At 36.3% G+C, this 27,925-nt stretch overlaps 1 protein-coding gene and 1 long non-coding RNA gene across 4 annotated transcripts; one reads left to right on the plus strand and one right to left on the minus strand.

The window, feature by feature from the left end:
- Window positions 1–15,134: 15,134 nt before the first annotated feature.
- On the minus strand, window positions 15,135–17,300 carry LOC130698753 (uncharacterized). 3 transcript variants are annotated; one of them, XR_009003331.2, is made up of 10 exons: window positions 17,256–17,295; window positions 17,112–17,188; window positions 16,936–17,033; window positions 16,712–16,870; window positions 16,345–16,560; window positions 16,152–16,278; window positions 15,964–16,086; window positions 15,615–15,882; window positions 15,375–15,539; window positions 15,135–15,301 (listed from the first exon to the last, which is right to left on the minus strand). It is a non-coding gene; the product is annotated as an uncharacterized LOC130698753 (long non-coding RNA). The 3 variants fall into 3 exon arrangements; XR_009003330.2 differs by having other exon boundaries at window positions 16,345–16,556; window positions 17,112–17,300; XR_009003329.2 differs by having other exon boundaries at window positions 17,112–17,300.
- Window positions 17,301–20,163: 2,863 nt separating this feature from the next.
- On the plus strand, window positions 20,164–27,373 carry LOC130698717 (uncharacterized). Its single transcript, XM_057521400.1, has 2 exons — window positions 20,164–26,362; window positions 26,799–27,373. The coding sequence occupies exons 1-2, from the start codon at window positions 20,164–20,166 to the stop codon at window positions 27,371–27,373; spliced, it is 6,774 nt and encodes a 2,257-aa protein (XP_057377383.1).
- The last annotated feature ends 552 nt before the right edge of the window (window positions 27,374–27,925 follow it).

The following is a 27,925-nucleotide window of genomic DNA, read 5'->3' on the forward strand; positions in this document are numbered from 1 at the left end:
AAAATTCTTAAAAGTCGAGTCTCTAGGATTGCCACAACATCCGGACAAAGGATAAAAATCAGAAAGGCAATGGCGCTGTTGTCGAAAAAAATCACGGAACTTATGGCGTTCATTACTACAAACTCGAAGTACAACATTAACAAAGACCACTTGCTGAATGGTCACTTTCCGTGGCAAAACTCTGAGCCATCTACAACCAAAACAAAAAGTATTCCTGCATTCGCTCAAATAATTTAAAAACGTACTAAAAATTTATTTTTTTTCTTTTAGTGACCTTTCACGAAAAATTCCAGATAATCGATAACTGGATGTTGCTATTGCGATCAAAGGAAGAAATATTGCAGCCAGAAAAAGAGATGCGCAACTTCGTTAATGGAACAGAAAGTCTTACTCGAAACAGAAACAAAGTCACATGTTTCCTTGATAACGTCAACTAGTTCAACATAGAATCGCTCAACAAAAGGCCGTTCTTATATCGCATGAATTAGCTAGGCTGCATGAAATGTTGATTTCTGCTGTTACTACATTTCATGAAATCGACGAACAATTTGTAGATAAAACTGACACAAGGAGTTTAATTTCTTCCACCTCAAAAAGTGTCATCAGGAAAGAAACTAATAAGGAGCATGACTACAACTTTTCAGATTCAGAAATCCTAGAAGATTCGTCTGATGAGGAAACGTCCGACAACTGGTCTGATAACGAATAAATATCTTTTTGAAGTTGTATTGAAGAGATTGAATATGATATAAATATAATTGAATTCTTCTTGTATCTATGTTGCATTTTAAAAGTAACCATAAGTAATGCTATATTGTTTTTGGGGTTAAATAAGATGTACCGTTATACATTTAAATTCCCAATGAAAAAATGGCCGCCAGATGCCAGCAGCTGATCCAAATTTAAACATAATTTGAAAAACTAATTGCTATTTATTTATTGTTCTAAAATTAACAAATTTTATAGCAATTGATAGCTTTTAATGAGATCTATCGATTGGTGCCAAAACTGTAGTGGGAACAAGAAAAACAACAAATTCCCAAAAGCGTTTCTACTTTTTCGTTTTTGCGGGTCATCTCAGAACTCGACCTAACTGAGAAAACGAAAAAGTTACAACTTCTTTTGAAATTTTGGTTTTTCCATTTTTCCACTTTAAATCTTCAAAAAATCTTCGTAAACAGATTTCTATAGATCTCGTAAAGAGCTATACGTATTTATAAGATTTATTAAGTTTGGACTTATAATAAGGTAGCAATGAATTTTAAGAAATTTACTGAAATTTTGAGGGGAAGGGTAACTGTCAAAACAACGAAATTTTGCTGGGCTCGTTTGGGCATTAATCATCACAATTTCGATTCAACGTAGAGATTTTTAGAATTCCCATGATTCAGTGCATCTCGTGGTGCATTGGATTCTATTTTATTCGACGTACTTATCATATAAAATCCCAAAAATAATCGTCCAATCAGCTACTATCAATTGTCGGCCATTTTGTAATTGCGGGGAATTTAAAAATATGACGGTACAGCTTATTTCACCCAAAAAACACTACACCATTACTTGTGGTTACTTAAAAAATTGTAACTAAGATACATCAAGAAATCGATTATATTCTTATCATATTTAATCTCTTCAGTACAAGTTCAAAAAGATATTTCTTCGTTATCAGACCGGTTGTCGGACGTTTCCTCATCCCACGAATCTTCTAGAATTTATAAATCCTATGTTAAACTAATGTCCCTTATTAGTTTCTTCCGTGCTGAAAATTTTTTAAGTTTGAAGAAATAAAACTCTTTGTGCCAGTACTATCTACAAAATGTCCGTCTATTTCTTGAAAAGTAATAACGGCATAAGTCAACATTTCATGTAGCCTAGCTAATTCATGCGATATAAGAACCACCTTTTCTTGGGTGATTCTATGCTCTTTTCATGCTGAAACAGTTGACGTGATGAAGGAAATTAGAAGGAAATTGAAAGGAATTTATTTCTGTTTCGAGTAAGGCTTTCTGTCCCATGATAGAATTAACATAGTTCTCGCGCATCTCGTTTTCTGAATGCAATACTTCTTTTTCGAAAAGCAATAGCAACATCCAATTGTCTATTATCTGCAATTTTTCTTGAAAGGTCACTACTAGCAAAAAAAAATTTCTTATTTCTTAGCACGCCTTTCAATTTTTTAACCGAACGCATCAATACCATTTGTTTTGGTTGTAGATGGTTCAGAGTTTTGCCGAGGAAAATGACTATTAAGCAAGTGGTCTTTGTTGATGATGTACTCCGAGTTTTCAGTGATGAATGCTACAAGTTCAGTGATTTTTTTTAAACAATAGCGTCATTACCTTTCTCATTTTTATTCGTTGCCCAGATGTTGTGGCAATCCTAGAGACCCGACTATTAAAGATTTTGATTGTGCGTCATATCTTTCTACAGCCTTCTGAGCCATTTGTAATGGAGGTTCAGCATCTTTGTTTTGTTTCCTTCCCGCTTTTAGAGAAATGAATGAATTACTTTCAGATACATTTTAAGTTAAGTAACTTCAATGATACTTTTGTAATCTTTCGCCGTCTTCCTGTGATCCATAAAATGTGTGTGACGAAAAGTTTCTTCCTTGATGCATATCAACTGCCTTTTCAGTAATGCCGTGTCTGCTTGTTCGCATCATAATTCCAGTCTCATCCTATTTCTTATATTTTCCTGCATGGGATCTGGCTGCCTTGAAAATTGAATCACCACAAATTTCACTTGAAAGAAGAAGAAGAGAGAAGAAAAAATTGTATGCTGGTAAAAAAAAAAAACCCTGCTGGTTGTACCTTAACAAGTTTAGAGTCAATCAACGACGGATGTTTCTCCATGTCTTCAGCATGAGAGATAACCACATTCCCGTACAAAGACGTCAGGGGTAAGCTGTGGAAATACTACAGACAAACAACAAAAACATATAATGATGACATACAATAAAAATGTAATCTATTAATTATATGTCTGAAAGAAACTTACCAGAATACGAACATTGATTAAAATTCTTTAAATAACCTTCTCACATTCTTTTTTCTCCACATACTATAGGCATATTCTTAGTTCCAATAACGTTTTTGCCCAGAAGAACCTGGAGCTGCGAATACCATACCCGTGGGTACCAGGAAAATGTTTTTTTTTTTTTTGCTTCTTTCAATTTTTTTACTTTCATTGTATTTGTCCATCTTCAATCGTTTGCTTTTGGGCTCTAAATCATCCATTTTGACAGTTTCCTTGGCTAACAAACAAGGGATTTAGAACTAAATATCATTACAAATCCTTTAAATAATGTAATATAGGGTTAAAAAATTAACTTACCTCACGAAATACCAGTAACTAAACATTTCAAATGCTACACTTAGGTTATTGTTCTGTTTAACAATAAATACCTATTTCAGAAAAAAACAAAACAGCAGCCGACGATGACAAAAACTTTGGATCACGTGACTTGCCGTGACAACCATAAACAGTAAGCAAATGTTAGAAATATTAATTATTGCAACAATCAAATGTGTAATTCATATCTTAATTTACTTAAAGATATAAACCAAAACACATAGGAAATCTATAATATATACAGTAGGTCTACAACTGATGTTAAACACAATCCGTAAAAACAACAATTCAGTGACCGTTCCAGCCAGGAAAACTAAGCTAATCTAATTCGAAGGAAATAAATACAATTAATTTTTTGAAAACGCCTTAATAATAATTATTAATAATTAATAAAGCAGAATTTTAAATTTTGTTCACGACGTTTCGCAAACAACCTACACAATATATCATTTACACATAATATACACATCAAATAACTGAAAAAAATTGTAAATTAAAAAAACTAACAACCTTTTAAAAGCAAAATTGGGTATGTAACTCATATTTCAATGAATATCAACAAAATTCGATTTTGACAGCTAGCTGTATCTAGCATACCTGTTTTCAGAAACAATTCAGGGAACTAAATTAATTTAATAATCGTAAAATAGACAAGAAATGGGTTAATGTAATACCTTTTATCAATAAAACAGGACCTTGTTGCTTAAAAACTCTTAATTTCGGTCACAATTTCATAAAATAAAACATACCTAATTAAGAAAAAAACAAAATGGCTGCCGATGAAAACAAAAACTAAAGATCACGTGACCTCCATCACGTGACATCATCACCTGACCTTAACAGCCAATCAAATACTCGGCATGCGAGTCAAAAGTGTTTTTGACGTCAAACGGAGACCAGGCTCATCTTGAAACTGATTCTATAACACTATATTCACATTGAATACACGTATATTTGATACTGTTTGAATGTAGATCATGAAACTGATTCTATAACACTATATTCACATTGAATACACGTATATTTGATGCTATTTGAATGTAGATATTGAAACTCACTGTATCATACTATATTCACATTGAATACACGTATATTTGATGCTGTTAGAATATAGATATTGAAACTCACTATATCACACTATATTCACATTGAATACAAGTATTTGATGCTGTTTGAATGTAGATATTGAAACTCACTATATCACACTATATTCACATTGAATACAAGTATTTGATGCTGTTTGAATGTAGATATTGAAACTCACTGTATCATACTATATTCACATTGAATACACGTATATTTGACGCTGTTTGAATGTAGATATTGAAACTCACTGTATCATACTATATTAGATTGAATACACGTATATTTGATACTGTTTGAATGTAGATCATGAAACTGACTCTATAACACCATATTCACATTGAATACACGTATATTTGATACTGTTTGAATGTCGATCATGAAACTGATTCTATAACACTATATTCACATTGAATACACGTATATTTGATACTGTTTGAATGTAGATCATGAAACTGATTCTATAACACTATATTCACATTGAATACACGTATATTTGATACTGTTTGAATATAGATATTGAAACTCACTGCATCACACTATATTCACATTGAATACACGTATATTTAATGCCGTTTGAATATAGATATAGAAACTCACTATATCACACTATATTCACATTGAATACAAGTATTTGATGCTGTTTGAATGTAGATATGAAACTCACTTTATCACACTATATTCACATTGAATACAAGTATATTTGATGCTGTTTGAATGTAGATATTGAAACTCACTATATCACACTATATTCACATTGAATACACGTATATTTGATACTGTTTGAATGGAGATATTGAAACTGATTCTATAACACTATATTCACATTGAATACACGTATATTTGATACTGTTTTAATGTAGATCATGAAACTGATTCTATAACACTATATTCACATTGAATACACGTATATTTGATGCTGTTTGAATGTAGATATTGAAACTCACTGTATCACACTATATTCACATTGAATACACGTATATTTGATGCTGTTTGAATGTAGATATTGAAACTCACTGATCATACTATATTCACATTGAATACACGTATATTTGATGCTGTTTGAATGTAGATCATGAAACTGATTCTATAACACTATATTCACATTGAATACACGTATATTTGATGCTGTTTGAATGTAGATATTGAAAGTCACTGTATCACACTATATTCACATTGAATACACGTATATTTGATACTGTTTGAATGTAGATCATGAAACTGATCCTATAACACTATATTCACATTGAATACACGTATATTTGATACTGTTTGAATGTAGATCATGATACTGATTCTATAACACAATATTCACATTGAATACACGTATATTTGATGCTGTTTGAATGTAGATATTGAAACTCACTGTATCACACTATATTCACATTGAATACACGTATATTTGATGCTGTTTGAATGTAGATCATGAAACTGATTCTATAACACTATATTCACATTGAATACACGTATATTTGATGCTGTTTGAATGTAGATATTGAAACTCACTGTATCACACTATATTCACATTGAATACACGTATATTTGATGCTGTTTGAATGTAGATCATGAAACTGATTCTATAACACTATATTCACATTGAATACACGTATATTTGATGCTGTTTGAATGTAGATATTAAAACTCACTGTATCACACTATATTCACATTGAATACACGTATATTTGATGCTGTTTGAATGTAGATATTGAAACTGGTTCTATAACACTATATTCACATTGAATACACGTATATTTGATGTTGTTTGAATGTAGATATTGAAACTGATTCTATAACACTATATTCACATTGAATACACGTATATTTGATGCTGTTTGAATGTAGATCATGGAACTGATTCTATAACACTATATTAACATTGAATACACGTATATTTGATGTTGTTTGAATGTAGATATTGAAACTCACTCTATCACACTATATTCACATTGAATACACGTATATTTGATGCTGTTTGAATGTAGATATTGAAACTCACTGTATCACACTATATTCACATTGAATACACGTATATTTGATGCTGTTTGAATGTAGATCATGAAACTGATTCTATAACACTATATACACATTGAATACACGTATATTTGATGCTGTTTGAATGTAGATATTGCAATTCACTATATATCACTATATTCACATTGAATACACGTATATTTGATGCTGTTTGAATGTAGATATTGAAACTCACTGTATCACACTATATTCACATTGAATACACGTATATTTGATGCTGTTTGAATGTAGATATTGAAACTCACTGTATCACACTATATTCACATTGAATACACGTATATTTGATGCTGTTTGAATGTAGATCATTGAAACTGATTCTATAACACTATATTCACATTGAATACACGTATATTTGATGCTGTTTGAATGTAGATATTGAAACTCACTGTATCACACTATATTCACATTGAATACACGTATATTTGATGCTGTTTGAATGTAGATATTGAAACTCACTGTATCACACTATATTCACATTGAATACACGTATATTTGATGCTGTTTGAATGTAGATATTGAAACTCACTGTATCACACTATATTCACATTGAATACACGTATATTTGATGCTGTTTGAATGTAGATCATGAAACTGATTCTATAACACTATATTCACATTGAATACACGTATATTTGATGCTGTTTGAATGTAGATATTGAAACTCACTGTATCACACTATATTCACATTGAATACACGTATATTTGATGCTGTTTGAATGTAGATCTTTAAACTCACTCTATCACACTATATTCACATTGAATACACGTATATTTGATGCTGTTTGAATGTAGATCATGAAACTGATTCTATAACACTATATTCACATTGAATACACGTATATTTGATGCTGTTTGAATGTAGATCATGAAACTGATTCTATAACACTATATTCACATTGAATACACGTATATTTGATGCTGTTTGAATGTAGATATTGCAATTCACTATATAACACTATATTCACATTGAATACACGTATATTTGATGCTGTTTGAATGTAGATATTGAAACTCACTGTATCACACTATATTCACATTGAATACACGTATATTTGATGCTGTTTGAATGTAGATCATTAAACTGATTCTATGACACTATATTCACATTGAATACACGTATATTTGATGCTGTTTGAATGTAGATATTGAAACTCACTGTATCACACTATATTCACATTGAATACACGTATATTTGATGCTGTTTGAATGTAGATATTGAAACTCACTGTATCACACTATATTCACATTGAATACACGTATATTTGATGCTGTTTGAATGTAGATCATTAAACTGATTCTATTACACTATATTCACATTGAATACACGTATATTTGATGCTGTTTGAATGTAGATATTGAAACTCACTATATAACACTATATTCACATTGAATACACGTATATTTGATGCTGTTTGAATGTAGATATTGAAACTCACTGTATCACACTATATTCACATTGAATACACGTATATTTGATGCTGTTTGAATGTAGATCATGAAACTGATTCTATAACACTATATTCACATTGAATACACGTATATTTGATGCTGTTTGAATGTAGATATTGAAACTCACTGTATCACACTATATTCACATTGAATACACGTATATTTGATGCTGTTTGAATGTAGATCATGAAACTGATTCTATCACACTAGATTCACATTGAATACACGTATATTTGATGCTGTTTGAATGTAGATATTGAAACTCACTGTATCACACTATATTCACATTGAATACACGTATATTTGATGCTGTTTGAATGTAGATATTGAAACTCATGTATAACACTATATTCACATTGAATACACGTATATTTGATGCTGTTTGAATGTAGATCATGAAACTGATTCTATAACACTATATTCACATTGAATACACGTATATTTGATGCTGTTTGAATGTAGATATTGAAACTCACTATATAACACTATATTCACATTGAATACACGTATATTTGATGCTGTTTGAATGTAGATATTGAAACTCACTGTATCACACTATATTCACATTGAATACACGTATATTTGATGCTGTTTGAATGTAGATCATTGAAACTGATTCTATAACACTATATTCACATTGAATACACGTATATTTGATGCTGTTTGAATGTAGATATTGAAACTCACTGTATCACACTATATTCACATTGAATACACGTATATTTGATGCTGTTTGAATGTAGATCATGAAACTGATTCTATAACACTATATTCACATTGAATACACGTATATTTGATGCTGTTTGAATGTAGATATTGAAACTCACTGTATCACACTATATTCACATTGAATACACGTATATTTGATGCTGTTTGAATGTAGATATTGAAACTCACTATATAACAATATATTCACATTGAATACACGTATATTTGATGCTGTTTGAATGTAGATATTGAAACTCACTGCATCACACTATATTCACATTGAATACACGTATATTTGATGCTGTTTGAATGTAGATCATGAAACTGATTCTATAACACTATATTCACATTGAATACACGTATATTTGATGCTGTTTGAATGTAGATATTGACACTCACTGTATCACACTATATTCACATTGAATACACGTATATTTGATGCTGTTTGAATGTAGATATTTAAACTCACTGTATCACACTATATTCACATTGAATACACGTATATTTGATGCTGTTTGAATGTAGATCATGAAACTGATTCTATAACACTATATTCACATTGAATACACGTATATTTGATGCTGTTTGAATGTAGATATTGAAACTCACTGTATCACACTATATTCACATTGAATACACGTATATTTGATGCTGTTTGAATGTAGATATAAACTCACTATATTCACTATATTCACATTGAATACACGTATATTTGATGCTGTTTGAATGTAGATCATGAAACTGATTCTATAACACTATATTCACATTGAATACACGTATATTTGATGCTGTTTGAATGTAGATCATGAAACTGATTCTATAACACTATATTCACATTGAATACACGTATATTTGATGCTGTTTGAATGTAGATATTGAAACTCACTGTATCACACTATATTCACATTGAATACACGTATATTTGATGCTGTTTGAATGTAGATCATGAAACTCATTCTCTAACACTATATTCACATTGAATACACGTATATTTGATGCTGTTTGAATGTAGATATTGAAACTCACTGTATCACACTATATTCACATTGAATACACGTATATTTGATGCTGTTTGAATGTAGATCATGAAACTGATTCTATTACACTATATTCACATTGAATACACGTATATTTGATGCTGTTTGAATGTAGATATTGAAACTCACTATATAACACTATATTCACATTGAATACACGTATATTTGATGCTGTTTGAATGTAGATCATGAAACTGATTCTATCACACTAGATTCACATTGAATACACGTATATTTGATGCTGTTTGAATGTAGATATTGAAACTCACTGTATCACACTATATTCACATTGAATACACGTATATTTGATGCTGTTTGAATGTAGATCATGAAACTGGTTCTATAACACTATATTCACATTAAATACACGTATATTTGATGCTGTTTGAATGTAGATATTGAAACTCACTCTATAACACTATATTCACATTGAATACACGTATGTTTGATACTGTTTGAATGTAGATCATGATACTGATTCTATTACACTGTATTCACATTGAAAACAGCTATATTTGATGCTGTTTGAATGTAGATATTAAACTCACTGTATCACACTATATTCACATTGAACACACGTATATTTGATGCTGTTTCAATGTAGATCATGAAACTGATTTTATAACACTATAATCACATTGAATACACGTATATTTGATGCTGTTTGAATGTAGATCTTGAAACTCACTATATAACACTATATTCACATTGAGTACACGTATATTTGATACTGTTTGAATGTAGATATAAAACTATATTCACATTGATTACACGTATATTTGATGCTGTTTGAATGTAGATATTGAAACTCACTGTATCACACTATATTCAAATTGAATACACGTATATTTGATACTGTTTAAATGTAGATCATGAAACTGATTCTATAACATTATATTCACATTGAATACACGTATATTTGATGCTGTTTGAATGTAGATATTGAAACTCACTGTATCACACTATATTCACATTGAATACACGTATATTTGATGCTGTTTGAATGTAGATCATGATACTGATTCTATTACACTATATTCACATTAAATACACGTATATTTGATGCTGTTTGAATGTAGATATTGAAACTCACTGTATCACACTATATTCACATTGAATACACTTATATTTGATACTGTTTGAATGTAGATATTGAACTGACTATATATATTCACATTGAATACACGTATATTTGATGCTGTTTGAATGTAGATATGAAACTGATTCTATAACACTATATTCACATTGAATACACGTATATTTGATACTGTTTGAATGTAGATCATGAAACTGATTCTATAACACTATATTCACATTGAATACACGTATATTTGATGCTGTTTGAATGTAGATATTGAAACTCACTATATAACACTATATTCACATTGAATACACGTATATTTGATGCTGTTTGAATGTAGATATTGAAACTCACTGTATCACACTATATTCAAATTGAATACACGTATATTTGATACTGTTTGAATGTAGATCATTGAAACTGATTCTATAACACTATATTCACATTGAATACACGTATATTTGATGCTGTTTGAATGTAGATATTGAAACTCACTGTATCACACTATATTCACATTGAATACACGTATATTTGATACTGTTTGAATGTAGATCATGAAACTGATTCTATAACACTATATTCACATTGAATACACGTATATTTGATGCTGTTTGAATGTAGATATTGAAACTCACTGTATCACACTATATTCACATTGAATACACGTATATTTGATGCTGTTTGAATGTAGATCATTAAACTGATTCTATAACACTATATTCACATTGAATACACGTATATTTGATGTTGTTTGAATGTAGATATTGAAACTCACTGTATCACACTATATTCACATTGAATACACGTATATTTGATGCTGTTTGAATGTAGATATTGAAACTCACTGTATCACACTATATTCACATTGAATACACGTATATTTGATACTGTTTGAATGTAGATATAAAACTATATATCACTATATTCACATTGAATACACGTATATTTGATGCTGTTTGAATGTAGATATTGAAACTCACTGTACCACACTATATTCACATTGAATACACGTATATTTGATACTGTTTGAATGTAGATCATGAAACTGATTCTATAACACTATATTCACATTGAATACACTTATATTTGATGCTGTTTGAATGTAGATATTGAAACTCACTGTATCACACTATATTCACATTTAATACACTTATATTTGATACTGTTTGAATGTAGATATAAACTATATTCACATATTCACATTGAATACACGTATATTTGATGCTGTTTGAATGTAGATCATGAAACTGATTCTATAACACTATATTCACATTGAATACACGTATATTTGATACTGTTTGAATGTAGATCATGAAACTGATTCTATAACACTATATTCACATTGAATACACGTATATTTGATGCTGTTTGAATGTAGATATTGAAACTCACTGTATCACACTATATTCACATTGAATACACGTATATTTTATGCTGTTTGAATCTAGATATTGAAACTGATTCTATAACACTATATTCACATTGAATACACATATATTTGATACTGTTTGAATGTAGATCATGAAACTGATTCTATAACACTATATTCACATTGAATACACGTATTTTTGATGCTGTTTGAATGTAGATCATTGAAACTGATTCTATAACACTATATTCACATTGAATACACGTATATTTGATGCTGTTTGAATGTAGATATTGAAACTCACTGTATCACACTATATTCACATTGAATACACGTATATTTGATGCTGTTTGAATGTAGATCATGAAACTGATTCTATAACACTATATTCACATTGAATACACGTATATTTGATGCTGTTTGAATGTAGATATTGAAACTCACTGTATCACACTATATTCACATTGAATACATTTATATTTGATGCTGTTTGAATGTAGATATTGAAACTCACTGTTTCATACTATATTCACATTCAATACACGTATATTTGATACTGTTTGAATGTAGATCATGAAACTGATTCTATAACACTATATTCACATTGAATACACGTATATTTGATGCTGTTTGAATGTAGATCATGAAACTGATTCTATAACACTATATTCACATTGAATACACGTATATTTGATGCTGTTTGAATGTAGATATTGAAACTCACTGTATCACACTATATTCACATTGAATACACTTATATTTGATACTGTTTGAATGTAGATAGAACACTGTATTCACATTGAATACACGTATATTTGATACTGTTTGAAAGTAGATCATGAAACTGATTCTATAACACTATATTCACATTGAATACAGGTATATTTGATGCTGTTTGAATGTAGATATTGAAACTCACTGTATCACACTATATTCACATTGAATACAGGTATATTTGATGCTGTTTAAATGTAGATATTGAAACTCACTATATAACACTATATTCACATTGAATACACGTATATTTGATGCTGTTTTAATGTAGATATTGAAACTCACTGTATCACACTATATTCAAATTAAATACACGTATATTTCATACTGTTTGAATGTAGATCAAAACTGATTCTATAACACTATATTTACATTGAATACACGTATATTTGATGTTGTTTCAATGTAGATATTGAAACTCACTGTATCACACTATAATCACATTGAATACACGTATATTTGATACTGTTTGAATGTAGATCATGAAACTGATTCTATAACACTATATTCACATTGAATACACGTATATTTGATGCTGTTTGAATGTAGATATTGAAACTCACTGTATCACTCTATATTCACATTAAATACACGTATATTTGATACTGTTTGAATGGATTGCCGGAGAAATAGGACCTGGAGAAATAGGACCCGGAGATTTAGGACCCCAAAATAGGACCTGGAGAAATAGGACCCGGAGAATTAGGACCCAATCATCAATCATATTTTGAAGGGTCCTATTTCTCCCTCATAAGGGTCCTATTTCTCCAAAGTAATGGTCCTATTTCTCCTTGGGAAATAGCACTAATGCCCGCTGTTATAAAGGAAGAACCGGACGGCTTATGTAGTTTTCCGCACTCCAAACCACGTTATCAATTGCTCGTGTAATCAGTCCATCATAACTTCTTTGTTTGAATTCATATTTGTATTTTTTTTGCACGATTACACGCATTATCTATTGCTTTACACAGCTCATGTATAAAAGTTATGTTTATTTTTACACAATGTTTGATTTTTTGTCCTTGACCTTTCGTTAGTGGCGTTTCCAGTCCTAGTATCGCCCTCCCCCCTGGCTGATATCCTTATTCCATGCGAATTCCCGGAGACGAGGGGCATGCTTTCCCCTAAGTACTCCTTAATACACTGATAAATAATAAAAAAATTATATATATATTATTTAAGACAAGCACATTTTTTAATAAAAAAAATATATGCCGCAAAACCATAAATAGAGACCTACGTGGCAAGAACGAAAATAATGAGTTCCGCTCGGATCATGGAAGGCATGCCAGTGTATTGTTATACAAAACTATCATGGCACGGCTTGTAAATAATGGAACACGAGGCAGCTCATCCATGTCAATATCGGCAATTCATACGATAAGTTTGTTTTTTTTTCGCTAGTTTATTCAGTTTATGCTTTCCTTTCATTTTTCGTTTTCTTAATGTTGATTTATCCCTTTTCTGTTGTTGTTCCTTTCTCTTTTCTTGTTCTTCGATGCGTTCAACCAACTTCTTTCTCGTTTGTGATGTTGATTTTATTCTCTTTCCTAATTGGTTTATCAAGCTCGCAATCAATTCCACATTTTTTTTAACCTATTGCGCTTAGTATTCTTTTATCTGTTAAAATACAGAAAAGTAAAATTAGTTGAAGGTCTATTTTTTTTTGTCGAAATCAAAGTTTACCTTGGCATCTGTTATTTTTCCTTTGTTTGTTTAGTTTCTTCTTCTCCAACTTATCTAACTTCCGTTTAAGTTGAGTTTTCATTTTATCAGAGTCCTGCTTTTCCCCTGAAATTGGATGGCATATGCTGGCTTGCCTTCCTTAAACAAAAAGATTATAGCACATACATACCCTACTAGCCTTTGTCCGTCCCAGGGACATCCCATCTACGTCCTGGCTGGCCGATCGGGACGTCCTATTCTGACGGCAGATGTACGTCACCAGGATGTCCTAATGTCCGGTTTTAGGGACGTCCACTGGAGGACGTCCTACGGACGTAATTAATTGGAAGTCCTGGTAACGTCCTTATTTGGGAGTACTACGGACGTCCTTAGTTGGACGTCTGCAGGATGGCAAATCCGTACGTTCAGTGAACGTACGTATTGGAACATCCGCGGAATGTCCGGATCGCGGCAGCCAAAGGACGCAAGAAAATTTGTTTAAATTAAAATAAAACCATAAATTTTTGGTAATTGATTTACATTTATTTTTACAAAATACAAACAATTAAACAAAAATTTAGCGGGTAACATCAAAAGCCTAAAAGGTCCCGCTTCTTCTTCACTGTCGGTGTAAATGAACTTGCCAGCTCTATCACTAGTTTTCGAACTGGCTTTTTTGGAACCAAGCTGTGTAATGGCTACATCGAAATCGCTGTCGACCGAGGTAATTGATGTTTGCGAAGGTGTTCTCACCTGGACGGAAAGAATAAAAAATGGGAAATTGTGATCGGCGTAGAAACTCGAACAGGAAGATGATTTGAAATACCGGTCTCTTCCATCTACTGTTTGTTTCAGTATCAGAGGCAGCCGATTCGGCACTGATGGAAGATAGCGAGCGGAATCAACGACTTTCGCCCCCATTCATGTACGTGCGTTTGTATGGGTTGTCTTCCTTTAAATGATTGGGACGACCAACGATTCCATTTTTATCCTGCAACCAAATAAATTCAACGCACACAGATTGAGAACTGTTTCCTTGTCATCGATAATTACGGAAAAGCCAAACCTTTTTCATTGCGGGGATGTTCGACTGTACGCCTGCTATGAGTTGAATGACTTGTTCAAAGCCTTCTTTTTGGATCGTTTCCCCACGTAAATATACAAGGTCATAGACATTGGTGCCATGATTGGCGTCAGTTCTGCTGGGGTGATAGTTTTTTGTAGATCAGACAGAGACAAAATCGCTGTTGCTTGTGGAAGGTTTGTTCTCGCAATCGAAAATACGATCGTGATAATTTCTCTCTTCGGCTGACCATGTAACACAAATTTCGAACCTACAGCGAAGAACAGTTTTTACTGACAACTCTGCATTTAACGAGATAAAATAATAAAGTTAATGAGAAGTATGTTCATACCCTCTCTAGGTCTTGTCGTAGCTGTACAAACAATTTCATACGTTCCATATCTTGCTGTTGTTGCTGACTTAATCTTTCCGTTTCAGTGGTTTTGGGCGGTAGCAATGGTCTGTCTCGGTTGGACTGGAAATTTTAAAAAAGAAAATTGATTGCTTGTAGTAGAGACACATGAATTTGGGAGCACACACCTTTCGTTTAAGAACCCAAAAGTTGAAAATTTGATCAACGACAACGACATCGAGATCAAGATCTAGCGTCCGCGCCGTTTCATTAATGCTGGCATGCTTATAAAAGTCCGATTCGATGAGTTGTAGCCTTTTCACACACAAGTAACTCTAAATAATTAAACGCAAAACGTAAAAATGTTTATGTATCCTATACTTTTGGGCACGGATTAAGTGCCTTTCTTCGACGGTCATTTCTTTTTTCAGCTTTCTAACGGATTGGGTGTTCTCCTCCCCCTCGCCTTCAACATGAGATCCCGTGATCCATATCCAATATTGATATCATGGAAATCAATAATAAGGAATAGTGTTACGTGCTCCTGGACATTTTCTTGGGCACTGCTCAGCGATGGTACCGATTTCGGTTTGCTACCTAAGACGATAATAAATTAATGTAGTTACTAGTTGAAAATGCATCTAAGTGAAATGATAATTAAAGAATGGCTCTCAGATACTATCTAGCAGGAAGATTAGAACGAAAAGCCTTTAAACCATAAAAATAAAATTAATTTAGATTCAATTACACATATGTGTCCATTCATAGCTGGGTGTGTAGTTGGTTTTCTCCTCAACAACAGCATTGGATGTCTTGCTTCTGTAAATTGAAATCCGTTAAAGCTCAGTACTTGCATCTTGAGATTAATGTCTTGACGTAACTAACAGCTGTAATGCTGTTATTTTATCTGAACGATAAGAAAAATGATTACATAAATTTCACGAACAAAAAATCTGTGAAAATCTAGATTACCAGAAGGATGATAGCTATAAGGCAGCTAACAAGTTGGTTCCCAAATGGTTCATGGTAAATCATGCTCTAGTTTCATGATTCTCCTTGAAAGTAACCACCTAAGAAACATTTCGGATTAGTAATGTGTGTCAAATTTCCAACTGCAACTAATAAAATTATGTCTACACTTTAAATACCTTTCCTTCCAAGTAAATTTTTTTCTTCTGTGGTGCTAATGCCAACATGAATTTGAAATGTACCAAAACTGCCAAACCTAGGTAATAGAAAATTTTTAATTTTACTGAAACTAGCCACTTACCTGTCAAACAAACACCGCTTACAATAAGCAACTTCAACGATTCATAGAATTGTAGGATGTTGACACTTCGAGCTTGAAACAGTCGTCTGCTTGTAGTAACCGTTGCCATATATATCGTAAAAAACAATATTTTGCGCAAGGGCAAACAGTGTTTTATTATGAAATTAACGTTTCTTAAATTATTTTTATATAATAATTTTCTTAGTTATCTGTGTATTAAGAGGTACTTATGTGCCCTCCCAAGAATCCTCATTGAGGCACGAAGAAAAAAAAAGTGAATAGCGACACTAGTAAAGGGCGGGTGATGGTAGGCCTGAAAACACCAGTGAAATGCGAAAATCCAAATACTGTATAAACAAAATTACTTTTCTATTAAATGAGCTCTAAAAAGCAATAGAAAAAGCATATAATCCTGCAAAAATATTATGAATGTAAATTTTTTTAAAAAAGTTATAATGCAGTGAAAAGGCGTCATATTGATAACGGTGTTTGAAGTGCAGAAACCAATATAAGCCGTTCGGTTTCTTTTTCAACATATCGGAAAATTAAGCCCATTACACATTTAATTTTTTTAACATGGAGAAATAGGACCTCAAGGCTGGAGAAATAGGACCCTCAATAGGGAGAAATAGGACCCTTCAAAAAATGTTTGAAGATTGGGTCCTATTTCTCCAGGTCCTATTTCTCCAGGTCCTATTTGTAGGTCCTAAATCTCCGGGTCCTATTTCTCCAGGTCCTATTTCTCCGGCTACCGTTTGAATGTAGATCAAAACTGATTCTATAACACTATATTTACATTGAATACACGTATATTTGATGTTGTTTCAATGTAGATATTGAAACTCACTGTATCACACTATAATCACATTGAATACACGTATATTTGATGCTGTTTGAATGTAGATATTGAAACTCACTGTATCACACTATATTCACATTAAATACACTTATATTTGATACTGTTTGAATGTAGATATAAAACTATATTCACATTGATTACACGTATATTTGATGCTGTTTGAATGTAGATATTGAAACTCACTGTACCACATTGTATTCAAATTGAATACACGTATATTTGATACTGTTTGAATGTAGATCAAAACTGATTCTTTAACACTATATTCACATTGAATACACTTATATTTGATGCTGTTTGCATGTAGATATTGAAACTCACTGTATCACACTATATTCACATTTAATACACTTATATTTGATACCGTTTGAATGTAGATATAACACTATATTCACATTCAATACACGTATATTTGATACTCTTTGAAAGTAGATCATGAAACTGATTCTATAACACTATATTCACATTGAATAAAGGTATATTTGATACTCTTTGAAAGTAGATCATGCAACTGATTCTATAACACTATATTCACATTGAATACACGTATATTTGATGTTGTTTGAATGTAGATATTGAAACTCACTGTATCACACTATATTCACATTAAATACACTTATATTTTATACTGTTTGAATGTAGATATAAAACTATATTCACATTGAATACACATATATTTGATACTCTTTGAATGTAGATGATCAAACTGATTCTATAACACTATATTCACATTGAATACACGTATTTTTCATACTGTTTGAATCTAGATCAAAACTGATTCTATAACACTTTATTTACATTGAATACACGTATATTTGATGCTGTTTGAATGTAGATATTGAAACTCACTGTATCACACTATATTCACATTGAATACACGTATATTTGATGCTGTTGGAATGTAGATCATGAAACTGATTCTATAACACTATATTCACATTGAAAACACGTATATTTGATGCTGTTTGAATGTAGATATTGAAACTCACTGTATCACACTATATTCACATTGAATACATTTATATTTGATACTGTTTGAATGTAGATATAACACTATATTCACATTCAATACACGTATATTTGATACTCTTTGAAAGTACGTCATGAAACTGATTCTATAACACTATATTCACATTGAATACAGGTATATTTGATACTCTTTGAAAGTAGATCATGAAACTGATTCTATAACACTATATTCACATTGAATACACGTATATTTGACGCTGTTTGAATGTAGATATTGAAACTCACTGTATCACACTATATTCACACTGAATACACGTATATTTCATACTGTTTGAATGTAGATCATGAAACTAATTCTATAACACTATATTCACATTGAATACACGTATATTTGATGCTGTTTGAATGTAGATATTGAAACTCACTGTATCACACTATATTCACATTGAATACACGTATATTTGATACTGTTTCAATGTAGATCATGAAACTGATTCTATAACACTATATGTCACCGATTTAATCGGTGGGGGTAGGACCCGATAGAGGTGCTCCCTTATGGGTCGACCGTCTTTTGTTTTTTTGTCCCTTTTTTTTTGTTTCTTTTGGGCACGACTGGTTCGACGGCCTCAGTACAATTTTGAGTATGTTTCCTTTAGTAACAATTTTCAGTTATCTAAAGAGTGTTCCAACAGCCCTTTCAAGCTGTTAAGAAAGTTGTCTTCATCTTGGAGTCTTCCTTGCCCTATTGTCAGCCGACATTCATGTCGAAACCCTCCTCAGTTTGTTTAAATACAGAGTCTAAAACCTTACGTAGCTCTCTAATTCTAAAAACCGGGAAGTCAGGGCTAAAGGACTGACTCAAATTAACGCAATTGCTATTCTCACGCGAGATACGCAACAAATGGTGCCGAAACCCGGGACTCTGGAAATCGAATAGTGTAAATCTCCATTTCCAGCTGTCCAACCTTGTACTTTAGCGACCTCGTGTTGTTCACGTTCCGTAACCACGCTGGTCGACCAACCGTTCGAACTACATCCGTTGATATCGTCTACATCCTGCGTCTGTTAAGCATTTGTGCTACCTTACTTCAATTGCAAGATGAGTGAGACCCAAGGAATCATCGAAGATCCTACCAAAAGGGAACCTACAACGGCCATAAAAACCGCTGAGTCGGGGCCTTTTCATGATGGAGGAAGTATAGGAGTCATCTCAAGACCCACCAAGGAAGAAGCTGAAATGGCCTTACAAATCGCCGAGGCGGGGCCCAATCACCATGGTGGAAATTTGAGTCACGACCCATCAATTCCCAATCTCACTCAATCACGAGGCCTACGGAAGAGGGAGCATACCACGCTGTCGACCAGGATCCACGACTGTATCCGCCAACATCGTCAAGGCATTCGTCTCAGCAAGGGCCAATTGAGCATCTGGCGCATCGAACTCGTACGACTGTTCGATAGCACCATGGAACTCCACGAAAAATACGTGGAGACAGTTACCAATCTGCCTGGTAAACGCCGAGCCGAGTGTGAACGCTGGGAAGTGCAGTTCACGACAGACCACCAAAGTGTACTGTCAGAAATCGACCAACATCTAGCATCGCGGTCGATTGCTTCATCATCACTTGCATCGTCAGTCACTATCAATTCAACAGTGGCGAAAGCAAGTGTTAAAGAAAATTCGACTGTATCTGTAAGGATCCAACAGCTCGAAACCCAAGCTCGCCACACTCAAGATGTCCTAAACCGACATGGGGAGCTTTTATCAGACATTGTAAATGACATCAAGAAGTCATCTCTGCAAGCCAAACGGCAAAGTGAGTCGTTACACGCGATCGAGCAAATTCTACAATCGATCCACGAGGTAAATGAAAAATCTTTAGCAACTGCCGAAAAGAAGATGGATATCCGACACAAGTCTGCGATGGGTCAAATGGTGGAAGAAAACGAGTCCAGTTCCAAGAAAGTTGAAGAGAAGCTAGAAGCCATGCAGAAAACCAGTGAGTTGCAATCCAAAGAACTTGAAAGGTTAAAATGCCTTGTGCAACAGACATGTGCAAAATTGTCTAGACAATGCCCTGAGGGTGAAAATGTCTCATCCCAAGGTCGTCTGAACACGTCGATACAAGGCATGCTGTCTCAACGTCGCAAAGCTTTAGGGTGGCCGCAAGGCATTACCCCAACTTCACCGCCACGGGCAGTCAACCTATTGGAACAATGCAAAAGAGGTGGAACAACGGGCGAGCAAATAGACAGTCTAGGGGCAACTATCGACATGTCCAACGATCCATCATTTAGCTGTCAACAACAGTCAAGAGGAGATCCGAAATCTGATTCTAGTCTCGTCTGCCAACTTGTCGACTCGTTGAAAATGTCAGCACTTCCACCTCTCACCATCACCAAGTTCGACGGAAATCCACTGAACTATCAGATGTTTAAGTCGAAGTTCATGACGTTGTACCACAACCGGTGCAGTGACAATGGGATTCGACTAGCACATCTACAAGAGCTGCTTGCCACACATGTTCTCAACTCAGTAGCTGATTGTGTGCACGACCCAAGCAAATACGAAGTGGTTTGGCATCGACTCGATCAAGAATATGGCCACACCACCATCATGGCTCAGACGCATCTGAACAACCTTCTTCGGCTTCCATCCGTGCATCCAAACGACAGCGCCAGTTTGAAGACATTCTCCAACAAGCTTCATGGAGCAGTCTCCGCCCTGTCAAATAGTGGGCTGGCGAGCGAGCTGGAATCGCTGTGCAACCTCATGCACGTCGTCACCAAACTGCCGAAGACCTTGAGGGAAAGATGGGGAGGAAAGGTGATGAAGATGCATCCTGCTGCGCCTTCAATAGTCGACCTAGACGATTGGTTAACTCTCCAGTCGAAGGGTTCGGACTTCGCAAAGCTTATGGCCGGTCCTCCAACACTTCTACCACCACCAGTCGTGCCCAAGAAGAATGGTAAGGGATATCCAACTCCCTATGTCTCTACCATCAATCACGTCACCACCTCGACGCCTGAAACAAATTTGCCGCAAGCAAAAGGAGGAGGTTTGCGGGTGAGCCCACCCAATACAACCTCGTTTAGCCAAACAAGAGGCAACTCTACGTGCTTTGTTTGCAGAGGGGCGATACACAAGATCGAGGAGTGTAACGCATTCAAGCAGATGTCTCCAACGCAAAGGGGAGAGACAGTCTTCAAAGCAGGCAGGTGTCTCCGATGCCTTACAGGAAAGCACACCAGCCGAGCTTGCAGAGTCAAATCGATTCGATGTACGGTCGAAGAGTGCAAGTATCTAGGACACTCGACGTTGCTTCATGGTTCCGAGTTTTCCACAAGAAACAATGCAAGCACCTCTAGTGACTACAAGACCACACCAGAATCAACACCACCGCGTCGAGTAACGTTCGACAACAAAGTTGACGAGGCCTTCCTTGGTGCCGTATCACGCACTGGGTTAAACTCACCACGGCAGGTGCTTTTCAAAATTGTTCCTGTTCGCCTACAACATGGAGAGAAGTTCTTCAATACCTTTGGATTTTTGGACAGCGGAAGCGAATCCACCTTAATCCGAAGTGATGTAGCCAGAACCCAACTAGGTTTAGCCGGGCCGACCACGAAGATTAATGTGACCTCTTACGACGGGGGAGTTACTCCAGTAAACGTTCACATCGTGGACTTCGTCATCAGCTCGCGAGATGGGTCGACTTCGTTCAAGGCAAGAAGAGCGTATGCAGTAGACAACCTCCAAGTCGCTCGAAATCCAACCTTCTCGAGCGCACAAGCCGAAGCATTCCCACACCTGCAAGGTCTGAAGCTCCCAGAAGTCCAATCCGACCAAGTTACGATTCTAATTGGCCTCGATGTAGCAGACGCTCACGACCATAGCGAATCACGTAAACCGATGGAAGGGTCGACTGGACCGGTAGCTTTTAAGACGCCCTTTGGATGGTGCCTGGGAGGCAAAGTGGGCCCGCAATGCGAACAGGAGCAAGCAAGCCGTTACGTAGCTCACATCGCATCGAAGGAAGAGGAAAGTAGCCTTTCCGAACTTGTCGAGCGTTTTTGGAGGCTGGAGGCGAAAGACGCTGTACAGCCTCCCCCAATCATGTCAGCAGACGATCGTCGGGGAGAGGAAATTCTGAAGAGGACCTCCAGATATGTCAAAAATCACCATCAAATCGGTCTAATGTGGAAGGTCGATAATCCAGAGTTACCCGACAACCGGAGTATGGCGCTTAGCCGCCTTTTTCAAATTGAACGTCGCTTCAAGAGAGACCCCAGCTACGCCAAACGTTATGACGATGTCATACAAGAGTACATCAACCTTGGCCATGCTCGTCTCTTGTCTACTGAAGAAGCAAAACGGAGAACACCAAAGACAAATTACATGCCTTATCATGGTGTTCAGAGCTCAACGAGCTCGACGACAAAAACAAGAGTGGTCTTCGACGGTTCGGCGGAGTGTGAAGGCACTTCCTTGAATAAAAATCTTCTTCGTGGTCCAAACTATCTCCTAAACTTGCTGGGAATAATCTTGCGCTTCCGCAAGCACAAAATTCCTATCAGCAGTGACATCGAGAAGATCTATCATCAGGTTTTGGTTCCAGAAGAGGATCAAGATTCCTTTCGATTTTTGTACCGGTCACCAAACAGCGCGTTGCCACCGCTCACCTACAGGATGACAGTCCACGTCTTTGGGGCCGTCTCGTCACCGTCAACTTGTTTGTTTGCTTTAAACAAAACAGCAGAAGACCACAAAACGAAATTTCCAGATGCAGCAGCCAGCGTAAAAACAAGCTTTTACGTCGACAATTATCTGGATTCGTTCGAGTCGGAAGACGAGGCAATCAAACGGGCCCGCCAGCTAAAAGAACTGTTGCAGCTGGGGGGTTTTAATCTCACCAAGTGGTCATCGTCGTCAAGAAAGGTCCTGGCAGCGCTTAAACACTTAGGCTTGGCCAATCCAAAGCTGGATTTAGACCTGGACAAATTGCCCATGGATCGAGCACTAGGGATTCTTTGGGACAGTGAAATTGACGCGTTCACGTTCAAGGTGGGAGAAAGGGTCCAGTCACACGCCACACCTACGAAAAGAAATTTCGTAAGTGTGGTAGCTACAGTATACGATCCGTTAGGATTCGTTGCTCCAATGGTGTTCGCTATGAAAGTGATAATCCAGGAGGTATGGCGAGCCAAGCTAGACTGGGATGAAGAGCTGCCCGAATCCTTGAAGTGCCAATTTCAAAGGTGGCGTCAAGGTTTGTCTAACTTAACAAGCATCACAGTTCCACGATGCTTAGTAAAGGAAGAGCGCCCAACAACCCAGCAAGTGCACATCTTCGCCGACGCCAGTCAACTAGGTTTCGGAGCAGTCGCATACGCGAGAACAACGTACGCCAGTGAAAGGGTCGACGTGTCTTTCATCATGGCCAAAACGCACGTTGCACCGTTGAAGCAGCTTTCGATCCCTCGGCTTGAACTCCAAGGAGCCGTCGAAGCGTTACACTTGGCCATACTGATTTGCCGTGAGATGAACCTGGATTTGAGCCAAATCACGTTTCACGTCGACTCCCAGACCGTTCTTAGATGGATTCATTCTGCCAATGTCAAATACGAAGTGTTTGTCGGCAATAGAATTGGGAAAATTCTAATGAACACCAATTGTCGGCAATGGCGTCACGTTCCAGGAACCATGAACCCAGCAGACGTTTGTAGCAGAGGACTGAATTCTGACAATCTTCAAGAGCTCCAGCAGTTTCATCAAGGGCCAGCCTTCCTATTGCGGGAACCCCCTTCATGGCCAAGGTGGGACCAGATTGATCAAGATGACCATCAAGATCCCGAAGCCATCCACGTCTACACAGTGAAAACGGAGCCGAGTGACAACGTGATCGACCAGTGCGTAGAATACTATTCGAACAAAGTGCGCCTGGAACGAGTGCTTGCGTGGTGTGTGCGGTTTATCGTAAACTGTTGTGCCAAAGTGAAAAGGTCGAAGCTAATTTCAGGAGAGCTAACGCCGGTCGAAACTGAAACAACTCTGGCAATGTGCATTCGGCGTGCACAAGAAGTGGCATACCCCGAAGATGTGTTGTTCTTAAAAAAGGGGAAAGAACTGCCAAACCGGTCAAAACTCAAGCAGTTTCGACCATTCATCGATGAACAACACCTGTTGCGTGTGGGCGTGCGAATTGGACAAGCACCTGTTGACTATGTCACAAGACATCCAGTGACTTTACCTCCAGAGGAACGCATCACAAGCTTGATAGTCTGGGATGCTCACGTTCGAAATTACCACATGAAGGCCGACCGCTTACTGTGCGAACTTCGAGCAATGTATTGGATAACCGGACGAAGGGTGATCAAGTCCATACTCAACAAGTGTATTCCTTGCAAGCGGAGAGATGTACAGCCAATCACACCACTCATGGCTCAGCTACCCGTCCACCGCATAACGCCTTTCTTGCCTCCATTCGCCCATACAGGAGTCGACTATTTTGGTCCACTGACTGTCAAAGTAGGAGGGAGAGGGCGCTGGCATGAAAAAAGATGGATTTGCCTTTTTACGTGCCTTACAACCCGAGCAGTGCATTTAGAAGTGACTGCTAGCCTCAGTGCAGAGGCGTTTTTAATGGCCTTCTCTCGATTTTCCAGCATACGGGGAAAGCCAGTCGTTGTGTATAGCGACAACGGTACGAATTTTGTAGCTGGAGAGAAGGAGCTGAACGAGGCAGTCGAGGAACTACGCAGCAACAAAGACTACCTGGAATCACAATTCACGTGTCGACACATCGAGTGGCGCTTTTCCCCGCCGAGTGGACCTCATTTTGGAGGAGTTTGGGAGAGGCTCGTGCAATCGTACAAAAGAGCTATGAAAGTGACCCTCGGGAGTAGTGTCGTCAGTGATCAAGTCTTAAATACTGTTGTGGCTGAAGTAGGGGCATTACTCAATGCAAGACCACTAAGTCATCTCAGCGTAAACCCCGAAGATCCTGACCCTCTCACTCCAAACCATTTCCTGCACGCCAGACCAATGCCGTACTTCCCGCTGGCGTATGTCGATCTTAATAACACTGACATCTCGAAAAGCCAGTTTCTACATAGCCAACTTATTGTCAACCACTATTGGAAAAGATGGATCACCGAATGTCTACCGTACCTCACCGAAAGGAAAAAATGGGTCAAGAATCACAAAAACATCGAAGTGAATGACATTGTACTCGTTGTTTTTCCATTAAACCCTCGGGGGCAGTGGCCATTGGGAAAGGTAGTCGAAATTTTACCTAGTACATCCGACAATATAGTACGTGTAGCTAAAATAAAAATTTCCGGCGCAAAAAATACCTTGACTGTGACTAGATTATGCCTGCTGTTATCGCAAAATGAAATAACACTTGAAACTAGTCAGATGCCTTCTCTGCCAAAATCACTTAAATGTAAAGGGAAAGAAAAAAATCCATCCAATCACTGTAATCGACAATTAACGTGACTTGTAAAGCACCGCCCTCTAGTAGACACTTTTGTAATTGCCAAAGGGTAATTAAAATTATTCTTTCGAGCGTCGTCTGCCACTTTGTGAAATTCTCAGTCATCAGTGCCAGTCGACCTCTCAAATGTCCCAAATTTTCGTAGTGTCGAACCTGTGCCGAACTAATTGTGTTGAACCAAGTGCCAGTGTTTCATCCTAAATTGACAATCAAACAAGTAAAATGAAAATTATAGACATCACAGAGATCGAAGATCGAAAAAAGGAGTTGTCGGCCCAGCTAAAAATCGCAATCCACAGCTACGAGGACGAAGAAAAGGAGGCCTGGAATCTCTTGACCTTTCGACCGTTAGATTCCAGCACAGTGCAACAAACAATAAGTGACATAGTTTCTACTCGAAACAAGAAGATTAAGTTGCTGTGTGAAGAGCTGATGAAAATTGGCTTCCCACGCTATCGCCCGAAGCAAGAATCGCCGCCATCAACGCCCACTCTCTCGCCACCAACAGTCACTGCCCCGCTGTTCACCCCGTCGGTGCCGTGCTTTGTCGACCACCCAGGACCCGTATTGCCCCATAACGTCGACCAATGTGATATCTTCATCAGCAAAATGACGGCCACTGAACGAGCACAATTGATTGCCCGGCGCTCGCTGTGCTTTCGGTGCTGGAAGAGAGGGGATTTTGTCGGGGAACAGAAACATTTCGGGGCCAGTTGCACCCACATGCGACACTGCTCCCGCTGCAATAGTCCATCCCACCATCAGCTGCTTTGCAAAGCAAACTTCGTCACTCGTCAAAGCAACCAATAACATGGCTTTCCGTCGACCTCCTTCGTCAAAATTTTCCCTTTTGTTTTCATGTTCCCCTTCTTTAAATGTTGTTTGTCGAAGCGTCAAACAAGGGCCCGCTGTCACCGATTTAATCGGTGGGGGTAGGACCCGATAGAGGGCTCCCTTATGGGTCGACCGTCTTTTGTTTTTTTGTCCCTTTTTTTTTGTTTCTTTTGGGCATGACTGGTTCGACGGCCTCAGTACAATTTTGAGTATGTTTCCTTTAGTAACAATTTTCAGTTATCTAAAGAGTGTTCCAACAGCCCTTTCAAGTTGTTAAGAAAGTTGTCTTCATCTTGGAGTCTTCCTTGCCCTATTGTCAGCCGACATTCATGTCGAAACCCTCCTCAGTTTGTTTAAATACAGAGTCTAAAACCTTACGTAGCTCTCTAATTCTAAAAACCGGGAAGTCAGGGCTAAAGGACTGACTCAAATTAACGCAATTGCTATTCTCACGCGAGATACGCAACACTATATTCGCATTGAATACACTTATATTTGATGCTGTTTGAATGTAGATATTGAAACTCA

This window comes from Daphnia carinata, chromosome 8 (assembly GCF_022539665.2).
Source record: "Daphnia carinata strain CSIRO-1 chromosome 8, CSIRO_AGI_Dcar_HiC_V3, whole genome shotgun sequence".
Lineage (NCBI taxonomy): Eukaryota > Metazoa > Arthropoda > Branchiopoda > Diplostraca > Daphniidae > Daphnia > Daphnia carinata.

What these genes read in the sequence shown, in the direction of transcription:
- LOC130698717 (XM_057521400.1), top strand. Translation starts at nt 20,164, where the DNA reads ATGAGTGAGACCCAAGGAATCATCGAAGATCCTACCAAAAGGGAACCT. An exon ending in GGTAGTCGAAATTTTACCTA is followed by an intron (nt 26,363 to 26,798) that starts GTACATCCGACA and finishes TGAAAATTATAG; the next exon opens with ACATCACAGAGATCGAAGAT.